At 47.9% G+C, this 23,469-nt stretch overlaps 1 protein-coding gene across 1 annotated transcript in view; it reads left to right on the forward strand.

Annotated features, from left to right (window-relative positions):
* LOC144474452 (RNA binding protein fox-1 homolog 2) overlaps positions 1-23,469 on the forward strand; it is a 164,208-nt gene that overhangs the window by 130,944 nt on the left and 9,795 nt on the right. The window contains exons 7-9 of the mRNA XM_078189297.1: positions 15,276-15,429; positions 18,732-18,795; positions 19,568-19,594. Of these exons, the coding sequence (XP_078045423.1) occupies positions 15,276-15,429; positions 18,732-18,795; positions 19,568-19,594 (245 nt within the window). The remainder of the gene's footprint in view (positions 1-15,275; positions 15,430-18,731; positions 18,796-19,567; positions 19,595-23,469) is intronic.

Consider the following 23,469-nt stretch of genomic DNA (forward strand, 5'->3'; position numbering starts at 1 on the left):
CAACACCTCGACAACAGCACACCCGGCGCTCTCTCATCCCCTCGTTCGGCAGCGGAGAGCGGGGAGAGCGGACGCGCACCAAGTTTCGGGCACGCGATCGATTTTCGAGCCTGGTTCGATTACGCGTTTTCCCCAGGCCCGATCGCGGAATTCGAGAGACTCCCCAGGAATTCCCGAAAAAATACCGCGGCGGATCGAATTTCTCTTTTTTTTTTTTCGCCCCGGGAGCCGAATAAAACGGGCGGCCGGGGGGCACCGCCGGGCCGCCGCGATAGAGAGATCCGGACCCACGGATTATTCGCATTCTAATTTCGACCGAGTGGCTTCTCGATCAGGCTCGTTTTTTTTTTCAAAAAAAAATTGGTAGAATCAAGTAATTCGCGTATGGTGGACGAAGCGTTGGAAATCTCGTGGTATCAACGTTCGCGCGATTCTTTTTTTGCGAATTTTTACGTTGGCAACTGAATCGCGATTTAACCCTTTGGAATGGTGACAGCAAAAATTCCAGAGTAATTACATTATTACAGATAGAATGCACCCCTCGACACTGTCGCGAGATCAGAAAATCACAGCCACCACCCGAGGAACAAAGACGCGAGCCTATTCGACACGCGCGTAACAACGTCCACCTTTCTCGCCCATTTGTTTAGCAGCGAGGCATTCACCGATTAGTCTCATTGTCGCCCCAGCAGCCTTAATTAGATGCTTGCGAGAGCGTGTGCAAGCGCCGGCAGCAATTAGCAGCGCCCTCGAAAGGGCGAAGCTTGTGTTCCTTCGGAAGCTCGTTGGCCGAGAACCAAAGCGCGAACAATCCTTCTTTTCGCGTTGTTCGTTCGATTTGTCATTCGCGTGCTTTTCGAGAAAGGGCAAAAAGGGAAGGGGTCTGCCTTTCGTCAAGGGAACGGGGTAAACGGTTACCTTTCGAACCGGGTAAACGCGAGATCGTTCGCGACGAGTTTGTCAACGTTAACGAGGCTCGCGGTCGCGTTCGACGATCCAATTCAATTTCGCCGAACTTTCGCGTTCGGTGATTGCGCGAACGATCTCTCTCCAGAGGTCTGTCGACTTTATTAGCCGCCGCGTCGGATCGGTTACGGCGAGTGTCGCGGTTCGATGCCGCCTGCGCGGGCATCGAAGTCTCCGACCGCGAGCCTGGCCACATTTTTCGAAAACTTCGTTCGCGAAGGAATTAAGCGCCAACCATAAATTCCGGATTAATCGCAATCGCCGGCAAATATAAACGCGTTTAATTCGCATTGAAATCTACAGTCTATCGGGTACGATTTTATTGCTTGTTTGTGCTTTTTTTTTTTTAATGAAAATCGTTCGAATATAAAACCGATGAATGAAACCGGAAAACCGCGGTAGAAGTCGCGAAATTGTTTCGGATTTAAGCGTCCAACCGGGAAATAAAAATGCTGGGAAATAGGCGTACGGGGGAAAGTATCGTGAAAATGTCGACGGAATGGTCGAAAAGCGGCGGGACCCGCGCGCGAACGCTCTAATAATGAAGCGGGTTAATAAATCGGTCTAGAAATCCGCGGCCACGGGAAATGAAGCGTGCGCGCCGGGTCGCGTTCGATCGATTGTTTGCCGAGGAACGATGCGTATCAGCCAATCAGTCCACGGGAACTCGATTCCACGACGTTTTTTTCACGATTAATCGATCGACGCTCCGACGTTTCTGCAAATACTAAATTCTTTAGAAACAGCTTCGAGATCCGCAGTCGCGCTTTACCGTGTTAAACACGATATTTTTCTATAATATTTTAACGATAGAAAAATTCCATAGCGCACAGGATCGTTGTTAAAGTGGTACAAAGTTCGGTCGATTAATTGGTATCTTCGCAGCAGCCCGTCACAGGCCATAGTCTCTCGCAACCCCTTGTCCTCGCAGGACTCGTCGCGTCTCCCCGTTTCCCCCCCTTAGTTTCTCCCCGTTTCTCGACGTTGCGGCAGACCGAAATTGCCGGACTGTCCGACGATTACCATCAACCGCCAGTATAGTTGACGCGACTCCGCGTAATTGCCTTACGAGGAGTACATAATCCACACGCTCGGCCCCCTCGATCACAGTTTGCTTTGCCGTCCAGCGGAGTCGCGTCTTCCTTCTCCCTTTCGCTCGCTCTTTCGCTCGACGGGCGCGCGCGCGCGTCTAGCACTTCTCTAGAACAACCCCGACGCTATTCCAGCCCCTTTCGACTAGTTCCGTGTTCATCGAGCCGTTGCCGCGGGGGTCGCGACACGGAAATCAACCCCTTGAACATTTTCGAACGCAGATGGTTTCGAAGTTTCGATGACTGGGAAAGTCGTTTTCATATATTAAAAGAGGGCACATTTATTAGAAGAGGGTACTAGATAATTATTAACACCTTCGCGGACTTGAATGTTGCAGCATTTATTTTTATATTATTATTTTATATTATCATTGATGCAAAATGACGCGAATGTTATTACATCGAGAACTGCAAGGTATATTATGGCAAAATGTGTTAATAATATATATAAAATACCCAGATTTATATATATATATATTTGAATCCAGACGCGAATATATATAAATTCTACGCAGAGATAAGACTATCGATTCAAAATATTCGCGCGTTAAATCCAAGCTAAAAGATCGTGATAACATTAAACTCGCATCATCACGTTGTGATTAGGATTCTCGATGAATACTCGTGCCGCGATTGTGTTCGGAAGCCTGGTATTCGTCGGCCGCGAGGCTCGTCGCCCGAGTTAGGTTGGCTCGTCTAATCGAGGAGGCGGTTCTAATTAAAAATCAATCCCCGGGGGCCACGGCGGCGCTACTCTCAGCGATTTAAATCCCGGGCGCTCCGGGTTGATCGCACGAAATTTCGTGCGCGCGGCGGAAAGCTCGGGTGGCGATGCCGGCTCTCGCAGATTCTCGTTGCTCAGCCTTAACTTGACTTAATGACGCTTGAAGGAGCCGCGCGCGGGTCGCCTGATTGCATTACGCGGCGCGCGGGGTGGTTGGAGCTAGGGGTAGCTTCGGCGCGACTTAAGCGGGCCTCCTCTCTCTCTCACTGCTCTTTTTGCTCTCTCTCTCTCTCTCTCTCTCTCTCGGTTTTTTCTCTCTTCTCTCAGGAGAGGAAGAAAGCGAGGGGGGCAAGAGGAGGATCCATGCCGATTCCGCGCGGCAGAAAAATTGTTTCGCGGGAAAGCTTTCCGAGGAAATTGGTTTCGTGGCGGCGCGGACGAATAAATTCGCGGCCGTTCCGTTGTATCGAGCTATTCGCCGAGATGGTTAAGCTCGTAGGGCTCGACGGTAATGAGCATGGAGAAGGCAAAGGGCTGCGGGATTGACGAGGCTGGGGCTAGAAGTCGCGAGAACGGAGAAACGGCGTCGCCGCGGTGCCGATGCCTTGCGAATCGAGAGGGAACGTCGCAGGGAATACACCCCCGGAAAGTATATTTGTTGAAACAGTGGTGGGGACTTGCAAAATTGTCGGCCGGTAGAAATTGAAGACGTAGACGCGGTTGCGAGACCTGCTACGCGCATATAATATTATTATTAATAATGTTAACGCTTTGCACTACGATTTCTTTCGTAACTAAATCGGTCAACCCTTGTCTGTAGCTAATTAATTCCCACGCGATTTTCTTTTACTATTATAAAAAATCCAATCACCGTGGCACCTACGTAATAATAGCTACCTAGCTAATACGATCACAAAGGGGTTAATCTAACACACTAGACTAGCATAGTGTTCCAAAATTTCATTCCGTCTATGACATGATATCGCAGGACAAGGAGCTAACGTTTCACGAGTACGTACAGCGAACCTCGAATCAGGACATTAATCTATAATTAATGTGGGGGATGGGGGGAGGTGTAGTTCGCGAAAGGAGAGTCCGAGACAGTTGTAGGGATAGACCGATGCAGAATTTTCGAGCAGGGAGGTCCGTACACCTCCGTGGTAAGAGGAGGCGAATGCCAAATAATCGATAGGCACGAGGGAGAAGAAAGGCCGCCGCCGCCGGCGGCCGGCCGGCCGGCCGGGGGCCCGATGGTAACGAAAGCGTTTATTCGGGGGGGACAATGCGACGAGATGGAAACAGTGGATGGAACAAAGGCAAAGGGCCGATGGAGGGTGAGACTCGAGGCGAGAGGAAAAACTTAAGCGGCTAACTGGGAAGAAAAAGGAAGTCGCTGCTGGGAGAAAGAGAGAGAGGGACGCGGGGGTTGGGACGCCGGGAGGAGACGTCGCGCGAGTCTCGGGGGGGTTGGGAAGCGAGGGGAGAGTTTGGCGAGAGGGGGGCGGGGGTGGTGGGAGCGAGCCGAGACGCGGCAACCAGACCTAACCCCAGGGAGAAACCGGGAGAGAAAAAAGACCGTGGGGCGGGGGAAGAAAATTCAAAAGAAAGTGACGGCGTAAAAGGGAGAGGGTTAGAGAGAGAGAGAGAGAGAGAGAGAGAGAGGGCGGGAGGGAGGGAGAGAGTAAGCAGGGTTGTAGACGGGGGTCCAGGGGTGGATGCTGGTGGCAGCGGCGTTTATTGATCGGTCGCAGCCACCCTGCACGGGCAACCCCTCCCGCACCCCCGGCTGCCAGCCAGCGTCGATGGAGTCTCTCTTCCCTCCCTCCTCCCTCCTCTCTCCTCTCTTCTCTCTTCTCGTCTCTCGCTCACCCTATGCGAGGCTCGTGCAGCCTCCGCTCGCGGAAGCCTCGCCGTTGCGCGGAGCCCTAGAATAGAATTCAATCGTATTAATTACTCACGGTATCGCGGACCGACGATGACTCTCGACCAGCGCAAACGCGGAGCAGAGCAGCCACCCTCCGGACCCCATCGATCCCTACGGCGCGTCTCTCGCGGAGACCATAGACTCTCGACGATTCAAGGTTACGATTACGGGACAACGGTGCTCAAACCCTCTCCACCGGCATTTAACCCTTTGCACTCGAGCGACGACTCCGAGACACCATTAAAACTGCTCCGTCGTGCTGCGAGATCATTTCTGTATCGTCAAAGTACGGATTTAAACAATTGTCGAAAGGGTAACTGTTCCATTTTATTATACAAAATGAAGGTACTGTGAGGCGAAAGAGTTATTTTAGATTTACTCTTGAAACGAGTGCAAAGTGTTGAGAGTCGAGAGGCTCTTAAGCGGCTTTCTAAAATTTTGAAAAAAATATGCCTCATTTTGGACATCGAGTCGCATCTCATAGAATTTTCTCAGATTTTTCCGTCGCAAGCTGCGATTATCAAAAACGAGAAACTAGGAGAAAAATTAGGAAAATTTTCAACTTATTCAATCCTGGAATTGTCGCCGAGACGTTGAAATAAATTCGAGAGATTTAGCGGACGATAAGAACAAAGTAATAGCAGACCGCGGGAGGGAAATTTTCAATTTACGAGATGGAATTCCAAGGGAGAAACGGCTAAAGGAAAACAGCCAATGAATAAACGAGAAGAATTAGCAGAAAACGAAGCGCATTATTTCGCAGCGGGGCAAAGTGATTCCGGGCGACAATAAATTAGCGGGACACGTTCGGTTAATCACAGAAAGAGGGGGTGGGGTGGGGGGGCGACGGGACGAGCCAGTTTAGTAGCGGCGTGGTCGCCGTCGTCGTCGTCTGCGGAATTAATCGAGTGTTCGTGAGAGAAAGAGAGAGAGCCCGTTTGTCTATTATTCAGCGATCAGTTTCCCTTTCGGCTCACGGAAAGCTGATTTCCCGCGAGCATTTTCGTTGTAATTCGTTTCGCGGCGAACAAAGGGACACCGCCGCCGCTGTCTCTTCCGGATTTCGCCCGCGGAATTCAGCCCGCGCGCGCGCCGCGTCCCCCGAATCTAATAACAAATTGAACACGTCCCGCCATCTGCATAATTAATTGTGACTCGATTCGGTCGATGGTTAATTATTTCGTGTAATCGGCGGGGGGCGCACCCCCGTTCCCTTTCCGGCCGCCGCGGTTCCGATTCGCGCGCGCGAACCCTCTGTCGATCGTAATTTCATCCGCTCGGCCGCGGTTGTTCTCGCTCGACGCGCGAGCGGATTCCGCCTAGACGGAGGATGCCGCGCGCTACTTTGAATATTTATCGCGACCCCCCCTTGAATATTCACTCCGCCACGGGGCGAAAATTATGCGGCTTATTTGCGCGCCAAGTTGTTTGCCTCGTTTATTTCTTCTTTTTTTTTTCGAGCGCCGCGCGGGGCCGCGACGGTATTAAGGATGATAACCTGTTTCCAAGATGTCATCGCCGCGGACTTTCTGAAATTCAATATTCCGTCGCGTTCGTCGCTGTTACGGGGGCTTTTTGCATTCTCGTTTTTACTTTGGCCTCGCTTCGCGGGTTGCAATTGCAATCTTTTTGTTCCGAAACGACGCGATATTTGTTCTCGGCTACTTAAATTGAAATCTTAACTTTGCAATTCGCAGTTTTTTGTATTAAAAGTTCTATTATTTTAGATATTTATATTTTAAAAAAAAGTTGCATTATACACATGAAACACTGTATATTAGCATATATATAATACGTTAATTTCGTATATTTAATTTCACATCGCGTACACCGCATAATGAGAGAACAAAATAGAGTTTCCCATACTCGGTAATCACTAATTATTTTAATTTCAATTCAGAGCAAACGGGAACACGCTCCGCCCCAAAAATCTGAATAACAAGTACCAAATTTGAATAAAAGCGGTTTTCGAAATATAAAAATATAAATTCTTTAATTTGATTCAAATTATGCGATTTCAAACGTCATCGCTGCGTAATAAAAAAATGCGGTCGATATTTGCAACAACGCGCACCGCAGGCGTTAATAAAAAGCTGTAGCCCTTTCGAACGTTTGCTCACCGTGCGGACCAAAGTAAAAAGAGCTTTCCGTAAATCCAGTACGAAAATAGTATCGTCATTATTAATTAAATCGGTTAGCTACAGCGTGAAGCCAGGTCAGCCGAAATGCCGTAACAATTAGCGGGCGCGCGCGCGCGATCAGAAATTAGCGCGTTAATGATTTACGTTCCGCCACGGCACGGACCGTGGAGATTCGGAGCCGTGAAACAAGAATCCATAATGCGCCCGCCGATAATCTTCCGCCTCCGCGTACGCAACCCCTCGTTGCGACGACGAGTCGATCGCTTCGAATCAACCCCGCCCGATCATACGATATTAATCGCTGACAATAACACGCCGTCTGCTATCGAACGCGACCGCGGGAGAACCGTCTGCGCGAAGAACTCGATACCCCGATTGGTATCGCTGTTGAATTTACCGGCAAGCTTTCGGAGGGAAAGGGAATCGGATGTCTCGGTGGATGATCGCGGGGGCTAGGCGTCTGTCAACCCACTCGCACCCTAGGAGAAGCAAGGGCGTCGTCGATTTTAATCAACTCGCGCTTGCTCGTTATTAACGCGTTAACCGGAGGGTTTCGGCCGGAGATTTATCGCCCTTCTCTCTCCTCCCTTGTTTGGCTTTCGGCGGTCGCCGCCACTCGACTTCCACGAGAGTTTCCGGAAACCACGGGATCAATTGGGAGGATGCTTAGGCTCGATACAAGCTCACGCGCCAGACTGAAAGCCGGAAAACTCTTGGGGCGACAGCGTCTTGTTTTTGGGTGCAGGAGAGGGTTGATAGACAACGCAACGTGTCACTTCTTTATTCTCCAATCTTGTTAATGAGATTTTTGTCAAATTGCGGGTCTCTTTTTCTGGTTAAGACTGAACAAGATATCATTTTTATAGGATGATGATTGATTTAAAATAAAATTAATATTGACTTCAGTATTTTTATTTTCAAAAGTCACTTTAGTCTCACCAAAATTATATCAATTAATAATCGATGGGCGACGCGCGCGCGAATCGCTGCAATTTCAGTCGCAAAAAAAAACCGAGGGGACGGGGACCCGCGAAACTGCAAAAAGCTGAAATTTCGCTCGAAAGCAGCGTGAGATAAAGAAATTAAATAAAAATCAGCCGATAATTGCGAAACAACGGGGATTCGGGGGGCAGAGAGAGAGGAGAAGGGAGAAGGGAGTTCGCGTCGCGGTCGAAACTCGATTAAAACCTCCGTTTATCGAGGATCGAAGTCGAAGTTACGCGGCCCTCGATAATCGGGAAAACGCGCGCGAAAAATCGAGAGCCCGTCGCGATGGGAGTTCGACTACTTTATCCGTTCGCGTGGTTATTTCTCGGTTATATTCTCTCGGCTGCCACGTGGTTAACCCTTTCCACTACAATTCTTTTCACGCCGCGTTGATCAGCTCTTATTTTTCCTTAATATTTTTAATCAAAGGAGCAGACGATGTTTCTTCCTTTTATTTTATCTGCTTTTCTTTCTGAATTTTTTAAAACAGAAAAATTAATTTTTATCTCGCTTATAAGTGGAAATTAATAATATTAATATCTATTAGATCTTGCAAGGGGTTAAAGAGCGAATCGGTGAAACGTTCGAACGAAATTTGGCGCGAGAAACGATCGAAAGATGCGGCGTCGCCGACGCGTTCGGTAATTAAGCCAGACGACGATCGGATTCCGTAAATCCGTATCGAAATATCGCCGCTAACGAACCGGAAGCCCGCGTATATAGGCTGCGCGGACGGTTCCAGCCCGGGGGAGGGGGGAGGTGGAGGAGGCTTTGCATGAAATTTGAATACGCGCCGGTATTTAATCCGTTCCGATATTCGGTTACGCTGTTTCGTTACGCTGTTACGCCGCGCCCGCCGTTGTAATTCACCGACGGAAACCGGCCGAACAGTGTCCGGTTCCTTCATTAACCCATTAACCGGATGACTCTTTCACCCCCCGCGCATCGGGCATCATTAGACGAACTTAGAATCGAGCCGGCACCGTTTCTATCCGAGAGAATTTTGCGCGACGAGTGCGCAACGCTTTCGGTCGACGAATCGAACCGGAGAATCGCGAGCTTCGAAGCGCAATATTAAAGAAATATTTTACAGAAAAATATAGTAAATTAAAAGGTATAAATATAAATAGAGAAAATCGCAGAAATATTTTACAGAAAAAATGGAGAAAAATATTTTATCGGAAAACTAGAAGGAGAAACGAAACGTGGAAAGACAAAGGTTGAACTTAACGAACTCCGACATCGGAGACGCAAGAATCGAACAGTTCCTGCCACATTATACATTATACAATATAACGTAGTATAATCATGTAATTTAATATAGTATAATACTTGATCGTAAATTTTTATCCTCTACATTGGCAACGCCTGATTCAACGTTTCACGCTCGGATCGTTCTTTTTTTCACACGAGCCTGTTTACGAAGATAAAAATTCACGAGCTACTATTGTGTGTACATTTCCAGCGACGGACTGCCATCTTCGATCCCCCTGCCACCACCACCGTGGATCGTCCCTTCGTCGAAAGACCTGTTCGAAACGAAGGGTTGCTCGTAACGAGGGAGGAACGATCCACGGTGGTTCGAGAAAAGAGGATCGTTGGCGACGCGATCGTTCGTGGAACGACACGGTACCAGCTAACAGTTTTCTTGACAAAAACAGGATACAGGTTGCCGGCAATGCCGTGGAGCTGGCTGGGAGCTGCGGCACCATCGGCAGCTGCAGCTGCAGCGGTCGCCGCGGCCGCGGTCACACCATCCCCTGCAGCTGCACCGCTCGTCCTTGCACCTAGGGCGGCGGCGAGACGAAGGTACAGAGACACAAAACTCCTCATAAAGTCGTATAACTCATAAATCCAAGCCCGAACTTCACACGCGAGACTCTTAACGATATACCAGCACGATATGCCATATATCCGCCACCACCGTTCATCCCTTTCACCAACAAACCCCCCACCCCCTCATCTTCGGCCACACTTCCCGCGCTGTAGACCGTAGTCTGTAGTCTGTATAAACCGTAGACTGTAGACTTGTAGGCGTAGAGATACTCGAGAGTATCGAGAGAAAACAGTGTCGCTTCTCGGTAACCGTCGGCTCGAAAAACATTTGCCGAGTCGTTCATACCCCCCCTCTCAAAATTGACGCGTCCACAGGATCTGGATGAAAGATGTTCTCTCAGAAGCGTGGTCTCTCCAGGGTCGAAATTTACGTTCAAAATTCATTTACGGAGTATCTTCGTTACTCGTTCCAATAGATTATTTTCTGATCGCAATTGTCTGCACTGTTCGATTCGATTGGCTGGACTTTGGAAAATGAATCTGGAATGCTGAAGTTTCGCCGGCAGCTTTCCAAAGCGCTCTGCAAAGCCGGCGATGATAATTTGATATGTTTCGTCGAGAGAAAATCGGAGAGCTTGAGAATATCGGCGGGTAAAGTGGCTCCATCGGTGATCGGTGCGGATTATGTTAAGTCTGCCGGAAAGTTAGGTCCTATAATATTATTTCAAATTTCAATGCTTATGCATATGTTCATTCACATTGTATACTTTTCAAAAATACTTAAAAAACACTGCTAAAATATAATTATATATTTTTCACGACTCTGGCAAAAGAGCACAAGCAAAGCTGCAAATACTGCACAATAATTGTTACTAGGTTCGTATAAATTTTACGCGGACAGACAGACTGAACTAACAAGGAAAGACATAATTTTCCGGCAGACCTAATAATTGTTCGAATCAGGAGTCCAGACGAGACACTTCTTCTCTCGGTCGGAATTAAGAGATTGCCTCGAGGACGGAGAGCCCCTAAAACGATTTCAGTCGGTTCTACCCAGTCAGTTCAGACTGGAAATATCGATCGTCGACGTCTGACGACGTCGCGGGTAGACCTGGTGAAAACCGAATTTCTGGCGAGCCCGATCGAAGGCTTTTCGAAACGTCGAACACGAGACCGTGGCCCTCCATTGTCTCGCGAATATCAGGAATCACGCGAAACGATTTGGCCGCGGTTCAGTGAACTGTCCGAGACGCTTTTGGCAACGGTATCTGCAGTCCGCAATTAAAGAGGCAATCTCTCGCAGGGACCCCTACATATCTCTTCCGCTATCGCCCCTCTCGATCTCCTACTCCTCCTCCAACTTCGACTCTTTCTCCTTCTTCTTTAACTCTTTCTTCTTCCCCTCCTCTTTCGCCTTCTACTTTTTCGCCTTCGACTCATTTTTCTTCTTCTCTTCTTCTCTTCCTTTTCCTTCTTGATCCTATTTTCCCAGACCGTACACGTTTTCCTCCGCGATCTATCGCGATCCATACGAAAAGAGACCCTCGATCTCAAAAGGAGACCACCGCAGTGATTACCGAAAGGGAACACGGAAAAAACAAAAAAAAGACCGGTTGCATCGTTGCATTGCAACAGCTCGTCGAGCAACCAATTTTTTTATCCTCTCTCTCTCTCTCTTTCCTTTTCTCTTCCGCCCTTTCACCGTCCGCGTTTCTCTAGCTTCCTACGTATGTGTTTCTCCAATATACCCTGTGTGTATTTCTACCATCCAGCGAACACCGACCACCCACAACCCGCCGCACTCACCCTTCTCTCTCTCTATCTATCTCTATCTCTCTCTGGGCCACGCATTATCGATGTTCCTCCTTTTCACTTAATTAGCGATTCCGGCACGCCGTTTAGAGCGGCGTTCGAGCGACGATCATCGATCTGTGGTCGTAGCCTAGCTTTCCACTGCGAGACATTCTATATTTTTTTACTCGGTATTTTGTATTTTTTATTCGAGACATACTATATCTTTTATTTGATGTATTTCATATTTTTTATTTGAGGCCTATTATATCTTTTATTTTAGGCATATTACGTCTTTTATTTGAGATATACTATAATTTTTATTTGAGGCATATATATTTTATTTTCTGCTTACGAAATAACACACCCGAGTCGGAAATATCTATAGCCAGGCAATTTTCATTCCTTCGCGTCGAGGTTTCCGTTTGATGCACTCTTACATCGTATCATTTTACATAATCATTCATACTCTACAATTTCCTTGTACATGCAAACAATTTACGATTTACATCGACCGTAAAAGATTGATAGTAGACTACAAAATATATATTCTCGGCATACAGAATCCTATCTAATAACAGAAAGGATTTCAGAATAGCATTAATTTATTTTCGATCTGATTTATTCCGTCGTATCCTTCGCCAATCGCGATTCGTTTACAAATTGCATCGTGCCCGATTACATTCGATTACAGAAATCATTCGCATCGCGCATCGGTACGCTAATTAAATCGATATCTTTATACGAACGTGTTTGCAATCGCTGGAATATTTTGATTGGTACCTTACGCAATTGCGAATGAAAAAGGAATTTTATGTTTATAATAATTTTCTACATTATCTTAATTATTATTACAATTTTTAAACGAGTAATCGTTTGGCTTAAATCATAGTCATTTGGCTATGGTAGATCATCTTAATTATTATTACAATTTTTAAACTATAAACCAGTCATTTGGTTATGGTAGATGTAGCTTCGGAGTCTCGTTACTGAAGTCTCGAAAAATAAATGGAAAGTTTTGCAAACATTTGTTAGCTTGCGACCACGGATCGATCGAGGTATCGTCGCCTAACACTCGCACCCCCATAAGAGCCCACGAGTTTGGAATGTGCCTGCTGTAAATGCATCACGCTGTTGTTCTTTTTCCCGCACCGGAAAGCCGGCGAAGTCTCAACATTCGCTGCCTAACACAGCCACGTGCGACCACTTTGCACGGTAGTTAACTGTTTCTTACCCCATCCGTTGTTGTTGCTGATTGTTGTTGTTACCGTTGCTCGTTGTACCCAGTTCTCTCTCTCTATCTATCTATCTATCTCTCTATCCAGCCTAACACCAGAGTATGTTTCTTCCGTGACTAATCGCCAGCGGGTCGCCTCGAAGAGATTCCAGCGAGATACCGCGGACCCTCGATTCCTCTTCTCGCACGCCCGTTCCGCGGTATATTCGGCTGCACAGTATTTTGCACAGTAATTTGCACAGTACAGCATCATTCGCACAGCAAAACGAGACCGCTTTGTCTTTGGTAAAAAAAAAGAAAAGGAGGAGTTCCGTGGCGGTCTTCTCCTTCGGGGAACGCCGGAGACGTTCCCCTCGATCTCTTCGGGGCGGATCCGCTCGGTCCAGCGAGAATCGATCGAGGAGAAAAGGTAGGCAGAAAACCTTTTTTATTGCTCGGACTGGCAACGCGAACCGGCCGGGGATCGATCGGGATATGTGAACGAGGCGGTCTTTGGGCTGTTCTTGAGCTGTCCTCGGGCCGGTCTCCAGCTTCCGCTGTGCTCCAGCGGGCCCGATCTTCGCCTAATTGTTGCTCGAACAATCACCGGGACGAGGTACCTCGAATGACAGCTAGGAAGCTCCCTCCCCCCTCTTTTGAAAGGGGCCGTCAATGGACTGGAGGAGCCGGCGACCATTCGGTGACAAATCGATCGCTTCCGATCCGGACTCTTCTTCTTCTTCCTTTTCTTCTTGTATTTATTCGTCTTCTTAATCTTCCTCGCCTTTTTGGTCCTCTTGGTCTTCTTCGTCTTCTTCTGAAACCGCTTCCAAGCGCCGCTCGGCGATGGGACTCCAATCTGTCGGGCAAACTGTTCTTGGTCTTCTTCGTCTTCTAAAACCATCTCCACGCGCCCTTTAGCGATGGTACTCTATCGGACAAACTATCCAATATATTACTTCGTCGAAGCAGTCCACAAATGTTTTCATTACTTCTTCGAAACGGTCCACAAATGTTTTCATTAATTCGTCGTTTACAGAAAGAACGACGACTGTCCGAGATAGTCTATGGCTCGTCTAGAATTAGTTTCGCTCCGACGTACCCCTCTCTGTCTCTAGCGCCCCTTCTTTCTCGCGTTCTGCAGACAGCAGATCCACTTCCTCGACGAGACATTCCCTGTCATTAATCATCCTCCCTCTCTCACACACACATACTGTCTTCCTGGATGTACGGGCAGCAACATCGCATTCTCAGGGAACTATCGCCTCGTATACGTCTCCTTTTTTTCTACATCTTCTTAATTTGCGGACAGGAGTAGATTTGGTAGAGAAGTAGACGAGGTGGGTCTCTGAACTGCAATTTTGATCTGCCTGCGACGCGACAGGTGTCTGTCTACGATTCAGACATTTTAGAACAGCGACCGAACTCTGACTGACTCAGACGAATCGACTTTTGTTTCTCTTTCTTTTCTCTGTCATTGTCCTCGATTCGTCGCGGCTTTGCACCTCAGAGAAAACAGCCCCCAATTCTTCGCAACCGTGCTATTTCAATAGTCTTCTCTTCCGTTCTCTTCTCGTCCGCGGTTAAATTCACGATCCGTTGACGAGATCGTTGTGTCGATAAACTCGCGATCCGTTGACGAGGTCCTCGGACCGGTAAAACACCACGGTCAGGTACACAAGCATGCAAGGCAGCCCGAAGCCGCACACGAGGCAAAGGATCAGCTTGAATACGAACGACAGGCAAACGTATTGAACGTCGGACAAGCGTCTTCCAGGAGTCGTTTCCGGTCCCGGCGGCGGGCTCAGATCCGCCTGCGAGTTGAACCTGACGCTCCAGGTTTTCGTGAGCGGCGTGGACCGTTCCAGGGACCTGGCGGGCTTCATGATCGACCGCGGAGATTTCAAGGCGAAGCCACCCGAGTCACCGGCGATCGCCTCGTCGAACATTTTCCGCGATTTATCTTCTTGGACGTCGTTGCGCGGGTTCATTGCAACGGAGACCCGAATCGCGTACTCCTTCCCTTGGCGCTGGGTGCTTTTCCCCGCTTGGTCGGCCATTGGCCAGGTCACGGCAGGTTCTTGGATTTTTCTTCTGAAATTTTAGGGAGTGGGGAACACCCGTGCGCGATCGGCTTCCTGAAAACTGAACGTTGTTCGCGATCGAGGATCTGTCTCTCAGATCGAGGTCCAGATTTTAGTTTTAGATTTTCTAAAATCTAAATAAAATCTGGAATTCGACCTAATCACAGAAATCTAGAAAATCTAGTGAAAACACTCTGTGCCATCTTCTGCACGGTATACGATTCGATCCCACCCTCTCGCTTCGACAACCGCATAAAATTCGCGATGGTTGCAAGAAGGTCCTCCAACTTATTCGAACTCCAACCCCGATCGAGTTCACCCAGGTTGCTTTTACCTCTCGATATCTCGAATACAAGATCCCTTGCAAGATCGCGCGGTTCTCTCTCTTCTGTTCCCTTCTGGTCCCGTCTCGTCGCCGACGTGTTATTCCCAAGGGAGAAGGTTTCGTAGTCTCTGAAAAGCCGCAGCTGCCAGACCAGCGAAACGACGTTGGACCGGGGAACCGCCGACACAATCCGCTACACTATGAAAAGGTAGGCCCGCATTGGCATGTGCGTTTCTGTGTGTTGTTGCAGCCGCCGCGCTGAGAGGTGTCGCCATCCAGAGAGGCAGAGTGAGCGCCGCGAGGGCGGCATTCCCGACGAGCGCGGCCGCGCTGGCCCTCGCCAGGAACCCGGGGCCGCTCGCGGCCGCGGCTGCGGCCACGGCCCTGCATCCCTTCGCACCTGCGTAAGTAAAACCGGCACCGGCTGATCGGCACTGCTAACGGCATCCGTCGCCACCCTTCGACACCGCACGACGCTCGATCCGCGGCGAAAGGTCGCTCGACGCTGCGCTGGGAGCGGAAATCGCACGGCTTTCTCATCCGACAAGATCAAAGTAATTTTGAGAACGTTCAGGGTTCGAAGGGGTGCATACAATTTTTTAACCCTTTGCAGGCCGTTTTAAGCTTAAATCTATAATAGCTATTTTAGATGCATTTCCATTTTATATAACTTAGTGTTTTATATAACTGTTACACTTTTAACAATCTTTTAAATAGAGGGGTCAAAATTATTTTAGAAAATAAAATAATGATTTTTATCGGCGCCACCGGAGTGCCAATGGTTAAATACTAGATTGCGACGAGCAAAGGCAATAAAATAAAAATAAACGCTGTTTAAAGCTAATTTTATAAAAATATAAAAATGTCAGTAGATTCAATTATAACCTTATTGATTCGTGGTAAAATATTGAAGATTTTTGAAAATATCAGGCGGAGTAAAATATATTACTGAAACAGAGATATGCCGGCTTTGAACCCTCAACAATCTTCTATAAATCGTACGCAGTGCGCGCAGCCAAGGAGACCGTTTTATTCGTCGAATCGGCTAACCTCGGTTCACTCGTGTGGCTCAGGAGCAACGCTTGTTCGGCGAATTCGCGCGCGATTCGATTCGCAGCCCGTGCTCCTTCGGTTTCAGGCTCGCTGCGTACTTCGCGGAACAATTCGGCGAGCACGTCGGCAAAAGGGTGGTTTGGCCGCAGAACGAGCGTACGTCATCGGAAACGTAACCCCAGCACGCGTCGAGCAACCACCCGTCCGCGCTCATGCGCTTACGCGCTTATGCTCGTGGCGCGTGCCTCGGCTCGTTAGAGAACCGCTCTGTCAAAACCACTGCACCTCTCGCGACCCGCATGCACTAGTCTTTGTACTTTCTGCATCCGAATCAGCACGAGCACTCTCTTTTCTCTCTCCCTCTCCGTCCCCCTCCCTCTCTGTCTTTCTCTTCCTCTTCTCCTCTTCTCCTCTCGCCCAGAGAGAACAAACGTAATTGCTAGTCCGCCCGCGCCACCCTACTCGCCAGTTGTCCTCTTCTCCGAATCGCAGAATCGACCGGTGAACCACGAACAATCGCAATTCCGAGGAGCTCGTTTAGGTTCGGTTGTTGTTGGTTAGGGCGTTAATTAATACCTCAGATAACGCGAGTTTAATATCGAATTGCAGCGAACGGCGGCAATCTGCGTTACCCGCGGTTTTAAATATTGAACGTTGCGTTGATTCTCCGTTGTTCAGTTGTATATTTCGTGGTTGAAATTTAATTGGGAGGTAGTTCCCTTAATTTAGATGTAGTTCATGTTAGGTTTTCTGTGCTTCGTGCTTGTTGCTAATGAATTTTATTGTACCTTCTTTCGCTTAAAAATGATGTCGATTTATTCATGTTTGAGGTATTGCAGGATATGTACAGTAAATGTGAATTTTAAATACTAGGCCGCGATGCTTCGTGAATTTTAAAAAATTAGGAATAATAAATATAATATATAAAAGAATAAATCTATTTTTTATTTTATTAAATCTATCATTTTTAGGGTATGAGTCTAACAGCTTATTTAATTTAGCTTATTAACCGCAGAGTATTTGTTAACTTTCTACCCGTCTTTATTTAACTCTAAGCCCATCTGGCTTACAGCAATAAATTAATTTAACCGAAGTCTATTTTCGTTATCTGGCACAGTCGCCGAGTAATAACGCATAGTCGTTCAAGAAATAGATTTTTATCGAAATTGACAGGTAACACGGCCAGGTCACAGATTAAACGTCACCGATTCAGCCCTCCCCGTGCAACGTAATGTTTAACTATTTCGCGAACGAGGTACGGCGATACAGATAGCAGGATTCACGGGACAGTGACACGCGACACATTCGGGACCGTTCTCGTCTCCCCCCATTGAGAATCATCGCCGATCCGTGGTTCACCGGTCACCGGTCGTGACGCGCTTTCCGAAAGGAGGATCCCCGCTTCGTCGGCCGTGATTTATGAATTTTTGTCGACTTTGCTGGAAAGCATCGATAACGAGCGACGAATCGAGCCAACGACGGCTGACGATGATGGACGAGAGGAAGTTTGATTTCGTCGTCCGTCAGATATAGACGCGTTTTTTATTTCATTCGACGCGCAACGAAAATCCGCGTTCCGAAGAAACGTTGCGATTCCGCGTGACAGAACCGTGCGATAATTATCGAATAATTCCTATTCGATAACGACGGTGTACGCATTGTTTCAAAATTCGGTCGCGCAATTTTAGAGAAAAACCGCGCGGAGATTTAAATGCTCGAAATTGGGTAAACGTATAGGGGGTAGTTTTTCTTTGAATTTTCGAGTTTCCGCGTTGGATTCGCTGACTCGAGAGAACAATATTCTCCGGAGATACGGCACGTATAAATAGAGCTTTCCGGCAGTAATAGAGCTTACAGCTGTATCGCCGTAACTGGAATCGGGATTCGATCATCGGCGAAACGAATGAACGCGGAGAGGTCGAAGATCTTTCTCCGTCGCAAATACCTATACCAGGTATAGTAAAGTAGCTGAATTGAACGGCCAGCTAGCCGGCCATTGATCGACGTATTCCTCGTGTTCGCCGATGCCCGAAATCTCGATTCGATCGGTTCCGCGACTTTCCAATTCCGCGGAAAAATTGGGGGAACGTTGTATACTCCTTCACGTTGATCGAGCTTCCAATCCCAGCGAAATTATTGAGCAAACATGGCCGCCGGGAATAAGACCGTGAGAGTTCGCTCGCGAACGCGGGCATTCGAGTCTCTAGGGAATCGATCCGATTCCCTTCGAATCGAAGAATCGATTCGTGGAATTTGTTGTCCGCTACCTTTCCCAAGAACCGCGCACCTGTGTTTCGAAGCTCTGCTAGAGCTTTGAGAAGCTTTGAGATTTGAGAAGCTGAGCAATAATGTGGAAAGTATGCCATTTCTGTCCGTTGGGTATAGTAACTAGGAATATATATTATATAATATAGTTTATAATATATAATATATAATATATAATTCGCAATGCAAAATATACAAAATACAGCAGACAATATAGTAATCCAATACACGACTACGGACGTAGAAAACTCGAATGTCCGCGGCGATCAACGTCGCAAGATCAAGATGAGGATCAGACCGTGATACGTTCGAAACAGCATCGAGCGTGTGTCAGGCATATCAGAGAGTTTACCAGACCGATACTAATTTATGATTTTGTCTTTTGCAGTGTCTATTACGACCCATTCCTAGCAGCACACGCGGCGACACAGGATCCGAACTACAGGCTGCAGGTGAGGCACCGTGAACGATTCTCCGTCGATTTAACCAACGGGGAATTGTCGGTCGCGCTCTGTTCCACCCTCCCGACAGCTCGATGCAGCGACGAATGAGTTTTTAATTAAATCGAGCAACGCCTCCGGCACGATTGAAACGTCAGCGGGCGGTTAATCGATCACCTTTCAGACGACGGCCGCCGATAGATTATCGGAAATTAATTGGCAAACGAGCGCGCGCGCGCTTCGATCTCGTTAAAAGGAATTACAAACGGCGCGTGGAAAAATCGAGTCTAGAATTTTTGAACGGGAAGTTTAACGCGCGCCGGTTACCGAGAGTCGCCATGGTGTTATTTTCAAGTTGAGTCACCGGTGACCCCCCGTGAAATTCGACGTTTTAAAAAATTTGAGAGAGCGATGGAATCGAACCGAATCGAAGGGTTTCGCGGATTCCACGATTCTCTTCTCTCCGCGACGAGAGAATGGAAGCCTGGTTTCCGTTAAAACGATTGCGCGGTCCTCGAGGAAACGCGATCAAGATACTCGAAACAGAAAGTTCATTGTTGTCGGTAAAACGCTGGGGAAAGGGGGAGATCGATGCACTCGGCGATCGGCCCGGGAACAGAGCGCGCTCCGACCAAGCACAATAGACGAAAGATAACAGAAAAGTACAAAAAGATTAAAAAAAGAAAAAAAGAAAAAAAATGAAAGAAGGAAAACTAGAACAGAGAGAGGAAAGAAGGCACAGAAATATTGACTAAAGTTCTGCAACTGTTCCGGACCCGTTTAGCTGGAATGGCCTCAAGCAACAGCTGACGTTAGTTGACACGTTTTTGCCAGGCTTGCACACACGTGGAAACGCAGCGAATACTACCGATAACAATTACCGCCGTTCCTATCTCGTTCTCCGCGTTCTTTCATCTACCTTCTCTCTATACTCTGTACATCGGCCTCTCTCTCTCTCTCTCTCTCTCTCTCTCGCCCATTTATTTTTCAGGCTGCCTATTCTACCACCCAAGCTATCTTTTCGTTTCTGTCTCCTCTTCTATTCCACCGCTGTTCGCCAGTCCGTTCCCGCGTATTTTTCCGCCCGCGAAATTCGAGCGAGACGACACTTGTTCAGATATCAGAGAATTTGTTCAGGGTGTTCCAACGCGACGCTCCGCGAAACGGCCGATTTTCTGCTGGATAGAACGTAGAAACGTTGTCAAAGGGTTACTATAATAGTCAAAGTATCCCTTGCCTTTGTTACCGCTACAGGGCGAACATTAAATTCTGTTTAACAATTAAGCCTATCTATAATAGATAGATATCTATAATTATGAAAAATATGATTTAGAAAAAGGGGAGATCAAATACAGTCGCAGCAGAAATTTCGCGCGGAAATCCACGGCGCGAGCCACGAATTACAAGCGTCGCGTTCGCGAAAAAGGAGCAGAGTTCGTAAAAATAACGATCGTGGAAGTATTTTCGCGCATGCCGTTGGAACGCGGCGGCACGTTTGACGTCGCGAAAAGCTTGGATCACCCTGTATCAGAGCCGTTTCACAAAACTCTGTCACCGGGAAATATCTTCTCGGTGGAGGTGTGTTCCGCGACGAGAGCAAACAGCTCCGGTAGGGGGGGAGTTCGCGCGAGAATAACATTGTCCTGTCGTCGCCGGCGCGCGGACAATCAAATATTTCAGGTGACAAAGTTAACTGAGACAGTGCCGATAAAAGCGGGGGGTTGCGCGGGGGAAGGACGGTCGAAAAATCGGAAAAATACAGTTCGCCGGGGAACGGGCAACGACAGCTATCATTTTCGGGCTTGCACCGACAGATCGTTTCGCAGCGGCGCGCGCGCGCTCGGCGAGCGGAATGAAAATTAATTTCGCGCGACGCGTTCATTTTGCGAACCGCACTCCATCCCCCCCTCTCTCTCTCTCTCTCTCTCTACGCGGTTGCGAAAATACCCGGGGAAAAAAGTGTGTTCACCGACGAATTTTTCAGGCTTTGCTGCGAACCTTTTTCGGTTTCGTTGGAAAAGGGGAGAGAGGGGGGGTGTGTCGGTTCGCGAATGACAGTTTTCGCTGCCTTGGTGAAACGCGTTCGATCCCTTTTCTGTGTGCATAGAATATGTGATCGCTGTGCACGTTCCTCAAAAATACAGTGTTACAGAGATCGAACGAGTTCAGCCGGGGCGATCGATTTACCCTTGAACCGTGCACTGTTCCGACAAAGGGACGTTTTTTCGCGAGGAAAACTACCCTCCACCGATTGTTAACACTGTGCCGATCGATACTCTACAAGTCTATCAATTTTTATTGCTATTACTACCCTGTGACTCAGTCATCATGGGAATCAGTAATTTGCTATCTATTACTGAGGTATTATTAAATAATTTCTTAAATATTAAATACCTCTAAGCCATCGAACGATGGCTTATTTCGTTCAAAGCTTATCGTTTTTTAAAAATTCGCGCGAACGATTCCTGTCGAAAAACGTCCCTTAAAACCCGTCGCAAGCCGCGGCATCTTGTTGCATTTTGTCGCCTAATTTCTCCATCCGTCTCGTCCCTTCATCGATCATCGTTTCACATACCCCCGCGAGCATCCGGGACGCGATAAAAAAACCGGGGGCCACAGAAAAGTCCTACGACGTGTCGCGAAACACCCGCGACTCCCCCCTCGCCTCCCCCCGGAACTTCTTTTCAGGTTTTGCCGTTTGTGTTTCAGGCTAAAGCGCCCGCCCTGGAGGTACGAATTTTAAGGGTTCGCCCGTGAACATATCTTCGCCCGTTGTTTGTCTGTTACTTCTTTGGTTTTTTCTCTCTATGCTCTCACGTATCAAGCCCCCACCCACCCGTTTGTCTTCTCTCTCTCTCTCTCTCTCTCTCTCTCTCTTACTCTCTCTATCTATCTCTCTTGTTTCCCCGCCACCATCCCCCTGGTTTTTCGTTGGACAGCGCGCCGCGCCGCGCCGGTCAGGAGTGCTCACCGATCGTCGGAGACAACCGTTTTCCACCCCTTCCACAATCCCATGCTCCCCCATGGTGTCCCATCCAACGTCTGCCACCACCTGCTGCTTCGTGAAACACGATTCTCAAGGCGAACGCGAGTCTCGCCGATTTCTTTTCCGATTCTCCCGACTTTTCTTACTTCCCTACCCTTCGAGCGTCACGCCTCGTTTCCCTCCATCCACCCACCCCCTTCACGGTGTAAATTATCTGCATGACGACAGCCTCCCCCGTGTAGCGTTTGGTTTTCGAACACGTTTACAGTGTGTGCCCCGTTATGCAGTTCCGATGGGGGAGGATTTCTGCTTACGTAGTAGAGAATTGTGATTTTTTTGGAGCGGCGAGATACCCTCGATAATGATCGATAACGATCGAGAAATGCGTTAGCACCGGTGGTAGACTCTAACCCTTTCGCTGTTCGATGTTCACCAGCCCACGGTTCACACGTTCACCAGACGAACACGGCGAGACGTGCCAACCCCTACCAACCCCCCCGTCGATCACTCGATAGCTATTGATTTCTCCCAGCATGATGAATTTTGCGAGCATGCCTTAGTCGAATGTTACAATTGACTCGTAGATCACTGGTCTTCCCAATTTTTGTGTACGATATTCGATCTCGTTGAGAATCCATGATGGAACGCGAACGTCGTTGCCGTTGGAACCACACTGTGCTATAGCGATTTTTATTGGACAATTGCTTCGATCGAATGCATAAAGACTGTCATATTATTTCAGTGAATCGTTTGGATATCCCGCGTCGAAAGCAACTGCGATTCAATGATACGACTTTAGCACCGCGATTTATACAGCCGTGACAATAGAACGTCGATATGTTATTCCCTTTTGTTGCAACCGATTCAGAGTCGCTCTTCTTTCGAAAAGGGACGCGATTTTACGCGAGATGGTACTTCCAGCGGACGAAAATCGACTCGATTTAACAATGCTCTCTCGAGCAGCGAAGGGGTTGAATAGTAAGATCCTTTAATCGAGGAATGCTAATTGCCGGAACCAACGAGGTATAGTTATGAATTTCGCTGAGATCGTGGCCGAAATATACTAATGCCTTCGATTGGAACGATGTTTGGTACAGTATGTTTTTAGGGTTGTTGATTGCGAATTTAAAATAAAAATTCCAAGGGTGGTAGATTTAAAAATCCGCGGTAATACGTTGAATAATTATCAATTTAAACTATTAAAATCTGTTATCCCGAGCACTCGGACAAAACTTGCCCAATTAAATGTCGAAGTCCAAATCAATTAAAAAATAAATCCACCAGTCTCCTCAAAATATAAACTATCCACGATGATATTAATAAATAAGATACAATAAACAAACATACTTAAACAAAAAAAAGTCATCCGCACCCCGGCCACGATTTCAGCAAAGTTCGTCGCCGCGCGACTCGTCCGTGGTACGAATAAACAATGACACGAAGAGAGCGTACTCCGCGTTTCCATCGACGCGCGGCACCAGAACGAAGATTACTACCGTCGGAAGTTGTTCCGCGTTCCAACTCCCCGTCTTTCCATCCCTCCCCCTCTCTATTAGCACCGAGGATCCCGCGCACAAGTTTCCAGCGCGAAACAAAGATTGAAATTGGTGAGCACTCCGCGCAGAAACCCGCCGAGTATTTTAGAAAGTGTTCTTTAGCTAGTTTAGAGTTGCTGCGAATTCAACCGCCCCCCCCCCCCC

Source organism: Augochlora pura, chromosome 8 (assembly GCF_028453695.1).
Source record: "Augochlora pura isolate Apur16 chromosome 8, APUR_v2.2.1, whole genome shotgun sequence".
NCBI classification, from domain to species: Eukaryota; Metazoa; Arthropoda; class Insecta; order Hymenoptera; family Halictidae; genus Augochlora; species Augochlora pura.